The sequence below is a fragment of the Penaeus monodon genome, chromosome 14 (genome assembly GCF_015228065.2).
Source record: "Penaeus monodon isolate SGIC_2016 chromosome 14, NSTDA_Pmon_1, whole genome shotgun sequence".
Lineage (NCBI taxonomy): Eukaryota > Metazoa > Arthropoda > Malacostraca > Decapoda > Penaeidae > Penaeus > Penaeus monodon.
In genome coordinates, this window is record NC_051399.1 from 38,865,856 (window position 1) to 38,873,355 (window position 7,500).

The 7,500-nt window shown below is 36.4% G+C and overlaps 1 protein-coding gene across 3 annotated transcripts in view; it reads left to right on the forward strand.

The window, feature by feature from the left end:
- The window catches only part of LOC119581116 (mitogen-activated protein kinase kinase kinase 15-like), a 36,944-nt gene that overhangs the window by 14,710 nt on the left and 14,734 nt on the right, over nucleotides 1-7,500 (forward strand). For 2 of the 3 annotated variants that reach the window (XM_037929453.1, XM_037929454.1), the window contains 14 exons: nucleotides 1-167; nucleotides 634-802; nucleotides 1,060-1,169; nucleotides 1,420-1,531; nucleotides 1,687-1,858; nucleotides 2,221-2,380; nucleotides 2,539-2,698; nucleotides 2,880-3,064; nucleotides 3,192-3,375; nucleotides 3,670-3,803; nucleotides 4,132-4,397; nucleotides 4,565-4,731; nucleotides 4,902-4,997; nucleotides 5,643-5,791. The exon at nucleotides 1-167 is cut by the window's left edge and continues 6 nt beyond it. In XM_037929453.1, the coding sequence (XP_037785381.1) occupies nucleotides 1-167; nucleotides 634-802; nucleotides 1,060-1,169; nucleotides 1,420-1,531; nucleotides 1,687-1,858; nucleotides 2,221-2,380; nucleotides 2,539-2,698; nucleotides 2,880-3,064; nucleotides 3,192-3,375; nucleotides 3,670-3,803; nucleotides 4,132-4,397; nucleotides 4,565-4,731; nucleotides 4,902-4,997; nucleotides 5,643-5,791 (2,231 nt within the window). The remainder of the gene's footprint in view (nucleotides 168-633; nucleotides 803-1,059; nucleotides 1,170-1,419; nucleotides 1,532-1,686; nucleotides 1,859-2,220; nucleotides 2,381-2,538; nucleotides 2,699-2,879; nucleotides 3,065-3,191; nucleotides 3,376-3,669; nucleotides 3,804-4,131; nucleotides 4,398-4,564; nucleotides 4,732-4,901; nucleotides 4,998-5,642; nucleotides 5,792-7,500) is intronic. The other variant, XM_037929455.1, reaches the window with a different exon arrangement.

Below are 7,500 nucleotides of genomic sequence, written 5' to 3' on the forward strand. Positions count from 1 at the left end.
TGCGGCAACTACACCTTCATATCATACCGTACCCTAGATGGGGGACAGTGTGTGATGACAGAACCAAGCATGAGGATAGGCACAGAAGACAACTCGACCAATGACTGTAAAATACTCCTTTCCAATAAACTTCGCAGACAGCTACAAGATGTTGAGATTCAGACAAAGTGAGTGTGATGGGTGGAAAGTGAGAAAACTGTCCTGTTCCTCATTTCTCTCTTTTTCTGACCACTTTCTTTTGCTTACATGCCCTCCCCTGCCCCCTTCTCCCTCTTCCCATCTTTTTTCTCTTTCCTTCTCTCTCTTCTTTTTCCTTCTCCCTACCTCCCTCCCTCCTTTTCTCCGTCTCTTCCCTCATTTCCCATTCTATCCTCTGTCTTTTCACTCCATTCCCTGTCCTTCCTCATCTCCCTACACTTTCCATTATTATTTTTTTTATGAACAGGATGGAAAAAAATTTTGTATCAAGGGTTAAAATATATTTTAAACTGGTACTTTTGAAATTGCAAAGTGATATTATGCATAGCATTTAGATAGGACATTTATTATTTCTAGTATAAATCTTTGACTGAGGGAAAAATTTCTGCTTTATATCTTATCCATTAGATTTTATTTTTCTTTCTTTCTTTCCAGGGCCCACATGAAAGAGAAGTTTTTGGCAGACTTGCGCAAAATGAGGGAAGTTTTCTCAGGGGAAGAACTAAAGAAGCAGTTACATAATCTAAGGAAACGACTGGATGACCCCAATATCCTCTCGGGTGATGTTGTGCTCAACATGCTGCTGTCACTGCGGGAGATTCAGGTACGTGAGTCAAAGGAATAGGGAGCCAAATTGTTCCTTTAGTATGAATGAGGAGAAATCAAACAGGTGAGAGATCATGTGAGTTAACACATGGGGGAGCAAGAAGATAACGAGACTGAGAAGAAGGAAGGATTTAGTACACATGCAAAATAGAGAAAGAAAGTAGTAAAGTTAAGAAAGTAAGGGAGATTATGTGAAGGAAAAAGAGAGTGTCTGATATAAACAAGTATCTGACAAAGGTTTTCTTTTTTTAACAGGACTATGATGCAATGGTGCAGCTTGTAGATGACCTCAAGACCATCCCTAATAGAAAATTGTATACCAGTACTCCAGCAATTAGGTTCCTTTATGGCTTTGCACTTAATAGGTAAGTATATTTTGTTCTCTATTACTATATACTGATTTAGATCTTGGCAAGATAAATAATTGAACAGCACTTATCTAGGGAGACCTCAAAAAATATTTTTTTGAATTTATGAGACAAGAATGTACTTTATTGTAAAATTGTTTTTGAATCCAGGGTTAATGAGTTAAAAAAAAAACATTTTAGGCAATATATAAGAAATCTTGACCATTGTAATTTTGGCTTTTTATGTTAATTACTAATTTATCAACAGACGAAACATGGAAGGTGACAGGGAGAAGGCATTAGCCGTTATCACAAAAGCTTTAGAGAAGAAAGAAAATCAAGTTCCGGACATGGTGTGCTTATGCGGCCGTATTTACAAGGTACAGCATGCTTATTTTTGTGTGTGTTTTTAATCTTAATGTGAATGATAGATCTTAGCAATAACATATTGTTAGCTTACATTTTTTCTTTCTTTCTTTCTTTCTTTTTCTTAATTATTTTTTTTCTTATTTTCATTGTTCTCTTTTGCTTGCAGGATAAATTTGTAGAATCCCAACACACAGACCAGGAAAGTTTGCACAATGCCATTTATTGGTACAGAAAAGGCTTTGAGGAACAGCCAAATGAATATGCAGGAATCAATTTGGCAACTCTTCTTGTCATTGATGGCAATGACTTCTCAAAATCAGCCGAACTGCAGCATATTGGTGAGAAAATGATGGTGAAAGAATGGTTAAAATTTTTAGCATATTTTCAGAGAATACTGCCCTGAACTTGTATTGGTTGATTTTCATTTATGTAATAAGATATGGAATGTTTAGCATTTGTGATTTTTCAATTACAGAGTAATTTTCTTTTCAATCTCCATGAGCTAGAATGATTTTTTTTTTTCTCCTTTCAAGTACTAAGCGTGTTCTCTCAAAACTTGCTTTGAACAGCATATCCGTTGATAGGTAACTAGAAACAGAATTCCCAAAGAAGAAAGAACACAGGAAAAAAATAGAAATAAGACCATAATCCTTTCAGATTCTACAAGAATAGATTTTACATCTTTTGAATTATTATACAGGAATGGTCCTCAACAATCTCATTGGCAAGAAGGGCTCACTGTCATCTCTACAAGATTACTGGGATGTGGCAACCTTTTTCGAGATCAGTGTGCTGGCAGAAGACTATGGCAAAGCGATTCAGGCAGCAGAGTGCATGTTTAAGCTTAAGCCTCCCAATTGGTGGGTGTGCTTTTATTGTTATTTGATTTTTATGATTGTAGATCATTCCCCTAGTGCCTACTTTTTGTGTATGTATGTTATTTATTTAATATTTGTACCTACTTGTGTATTCTTTTTTTCATGTGAAGGTTAATTGTAGTGAAAATTCCATCCCCCAGGTACTTAAAGTCCACCATCGGCAACATCATGCTCATCAATAGGTTCAGGAAGCGATCGGAAGACAATGAGCCAACTCCAGAAGAGAACATCTTCAATTTCTGGATTGACTACTTTGTGGAGGGCACCAAGACAGAGTTGGGGGATGTCATCCGCTTTCCGGTGAGGAGCAAGAGAGTTTTGTCCTTAGTAGTTAAGGATTCCTTTATTGTTTTGTAGTAAATTTTTGAAGTTCTAATACATATATTTTTTAATATTATAAACATAAAGATTCTGAAAAAAAAAAAAAAAAATGCTTGCTGCATAGGTTAAAAGATTGTCTTACACCCAATTCTTTGCACAGATTCTGATATTGGAACCAACGGGGATGTACCAGCCAAGCTATTATTTGCCCAGCTATGTGACTGTCAACCTTGGAGCTGAAGAGAAAAGCATCCAGCTCTCAAATCTCTGTATTGACAGAATGAAGGGAATATGTAGACGTGTTCATGACTGGCTTTTCACGGCCAGCAGTATCAAGTCAATAACGTAAGGAAATGTGAATAGTTTTGGTGACACTGTAATTCCTCCTTCTCAGATTACATTTATCAGTATTATTACTTAACCTCTTGTGGAATACAAACTAGAAATTTATTTAGTTTTTATATTCCTGCAGGTTGTACAAACGGGATGAGCGTGCAGTGTTCCTATACGTACAAGAAAACTCAGATGACTTCCAGATGTTCTTCCCATCAGAGCAGTGCCGACAGATCTTCTTCCGATTGGTGCTAGAGCTGACAGCCAACCAGAAGGGGACCGTCATGGACCTGGAAGCAGAGTTCTCCTCTGGGCCCATTCAGGTATGCGTGTTGGCCTCATGTAACCTACCCATCAGTTTGTCCTAGGCATTGTATTCTTATATATTTTATGCAATTGACAATGTTATGGATTTTTTTCTTTCTATCTTCCATTCTTTCTTTCTTTCTTTCTTTCATTCTTCTGCTAATATAGTGTTGGTATAGAATTGCACTTTGATTAGTATGACTTACACAATGTTACATGATGATTTAGATATGTTACATAAGGTAGAATTATCTTTATTAAGTACCTGAACAGGATTTAAGGATTTATTAAATTCTTTAACTTTTTCACAGTATGAATATGAATTGGAAGATAATGGAAAGCGCCTTGTACTAGGAAAAGGTACATATGGTGTAGTTTATGCAGCAAGAGATCTGAACACACAAGTCAGAATTGCTGTGAAGGAAGTCCCAGAGAAAAATATAGGGTGAGTAAAAATACTTAGAAATATCTTTTCAAACAATCACTGTTTTTGTTGTACCCATGTAAAGACAATTTTAGATATTGGTATTTTTATACCTACAATACCTGTATAGTGTCATGTAATCTCTTTAAGCTTGAGACAGTTACTTTTGAGTATTTTTACAGTAACAATGACCACTACACTATGTATATGATGGTGCGTATTACTTCATCTATTGTTTGATTATTATTTCCTTTTCATTAATTAATTGGTTATTATTAGTGCTTACATATTATATCACTATTATTATTTTTACATTGCTTGTTAATGGCTTTTTCATATCTTTCTTTAGGGAAGTCCAGCCTTTGCATGAAGAAATCAAGCTCCACTCTGAGCTCCGCCACCGTAACATTGTGCAGTACCTAGGGACAGTGTCGGAAGATGGTTTCTTCAAGATCTTCATGGAGCAGGTTCCAGGAGGGTCTCTCTCTGCTTTGCTCAGGTCAAAGTGGGGGCCCCTCAAGGAAAATGAAGCAACTATTGCCTACTACACAAAGCAGATCCTGGAAGGCTTGAAGTATCTGCATGATCAGAAAATAGTTCATAGGGATATTAAAGGTAGGATTTTTTGTAATTTATGTTTGTGATATCAAGGGAGGAATATGGTGTGTGTTTGTCTGTTTCTCCATATAATTGTCTCCTATGTATATTTTATAAAATAATGATTAATTTTCACTTATATACTATTTTTCACATCTTGCACTAACGAGCATTTTATTCTGCAGGTGATAATGTTCTAGTCAATACTTACACGGGAGTTGTCAAGATCTCAGACTTTGGTACCTCAAAACGTCTAGCTGGAGTGTGCTTGAGTACAGAGACTTTCACAGGCACATTACAGTACATGGCTCCAGAAGTCATTGACAAGGGAGCCAGAGGATATGGAGCTCCAGTTAGTATTAGGATATATATGCTGTCTGCCTGCTGAGTAAATTTTTGATCAATGTTTATTTCTCATATAACTTGTATTTTGTATGTGTTGTTTTCCAATGTTTATAGAATTAATGTATTAACTTATGGATGTTTGTATGATTAAGCATTGATTTTGCTCTTGTATTTTAGGCAGATATCTGGTCACTTGGCTGCACAATTGTGGAAATGGCAACAGGGAAACCTCCTTTCATAGAGCTTGGCTCTCCTGAGGCAGCCATGTTTAAGGTAAGAACAGAATAAAATGTAATCTTAAAGACATTACAGATATAGATCATACCTGTAAATCCCTTTGCTGTTAAGCAACACATCAGTCTTGAGTCTCAAATAGGTAATGCCTCAGTGATGGTAATATAAATCTCTCGGTGTCATAGACTCCGGTGATTTCTAGCAGCCACTGGGAGTGGGAGTCTGCTACATGTAGTGGAACTTACTGCTCACCACGCGTATAGCTGCACCTGGCAGATCAAATGGTTTGTTATGACGGCTATACATATAACCCGACAGTAATGGGTTAAGTACATGCATGATAGATAGATAGGAAATATGATGGAAGAGTGTGGAAAAGGGATGTTAAGTAGCCAGCATATATTTGAGGGAGCATGTAGGAAGATCTTTAAGTGAAATCAGTTCTTGTCTGGATGGTATCTGTACATATTCCAAAAGTAAGAATATAACAGATTGGAAAAACCCTTGTAATGAGGCATGCTCAGATGTTAAGGATATTTTATTGCCATTATTAAATTGAAATAGGCCATATTTAAAGTGATAATATTTGGAAGGGAAAAGTCAGTATTTAGACACAAAATGATTGAATCATACCCTTTTTTCTACCCCTCTCCCCTTCTCATGACTCAATCTCTCCCCACACAGGTTGGCTTATACAAGATGCACCCAGACATCCCTGAACAACTGAGTGAAAAGGCGCACATCTTCATCCTGCGTTGCTTTGAGCCTGACCCCAATAAGAGGGCGACTGCGGCCCAGCTGCTAGAAGACCCGTTCCTGACTGAGTACGACACGTAGGACTGCAGGCCTCTTCCGTAGTGGCATGCGGAATGTTTTTTGTTATTCCATAAAGCTTATTCAAATAAGATTTTTAAAACTCATCCACTGCATTGTGTCAAGATTGAGGGATATGCATTTTTATAGCAGGCAAAACTGGTTGAAAGAAACACAAGATAGTAGAAAATGAAATGAATATGTAATTCATGATAAATTTCTTATAGATTTCGGTTATTTTTTTCTTAGTGATGCATTAATTTTGAACATTTCATATCATAAGGATGGTTAACAGTTGTCTGTACCAGTTTTTGCTATAATTGAATTATGATACCATTCACAGAGTGGGTTAATGGGAACTGAAGATGTTGATACTTTTTCAGATTCACACACACACACACACACACACACACACACACACACACACACACACACACACACACACACACACACACACACACACACACACACACACACCACACACACACACACACACACACACACACACACACACACACACACGCACACACACACACACACACACACACACACACACACACACACACACACACACACACACACACACACACACACACACATATACACACACACACACACACACACACACATGCACAGACACACATACATGCACAGACACACACACATGGACAGACATACACATGTACAGATACACACACACCATATACACACACACACACATATGTATATGAATATTTGCCCAAACATTCACACACATCCATGCACATATACATTAATTCACATCCTGAGCCATTTTTACTCACCTAATATCTATAAGGACTAAACCATATAAGAGAGCATGGCATTGGACATGTCAATATCATGTGAATATCTCCAGTATACATCTTAGCATGCATCCAGGAATCTTAAAAATCTTTACAGTGAATAGTACCTGCATATATTTTTTGTGCTTTAAGAGTCTTGCACATTTCCTTCAAATTGCATGTCACTTTGTATATATTCTTAATGTTTTTTAAGGAAAAGAAATAACAATTATGTTATGATTAAACACAAGGAAGATGTTTAACATCACCAAAATGTACTTTGATAAACCTTCAGAGCTGTACTGCTGGTGATATTATGGAATGCAGTGGAATTTACAGTTTGATGTATTAGTTTAAGCTCTTAAAAATATGGTTGTCCTGCATGATGCTGCTGCATATATGCTGCATTTTGTTCCTTCCATAAATCTTAGTCAAAAAGAACCCTGAATATCTTACACATTCTTACAGAAACTATTCACACCTTAGTATGGCTTTTTGGGGTTTATATCCTATTTTCAATAACTTCAGCACCTTTTCTAACTCCAATTTACCAAACATTACAATACATTAACATAAAGACACCTTTAACACAACCAAAGCTATTTAAAATGTCACTACTTTTTGATAATGTAAATGCAATATACTTTGAATATGCTGCATGATCTGTTCATGAAGCTGATGTCTGATTTGGGTGTAAATGGGGCAATGAAAATTTATTTTTGAGGGATCTTTTATATAAGTAAAATTTTCCTTCCTGATTTGTTTTATATTGAGAATTTTGTAGAAAGCTTTATTTGTGCTGTACATAATTATAAAACAGTATGTCTTTAAACTTTAGTTGTTATTCTTATGATAATGCTGGTTAGTTGACAGTTGTTCTTGGCACACTTTCATTACCAAGGGAAAAAAAAAAAAATCTAGATTAA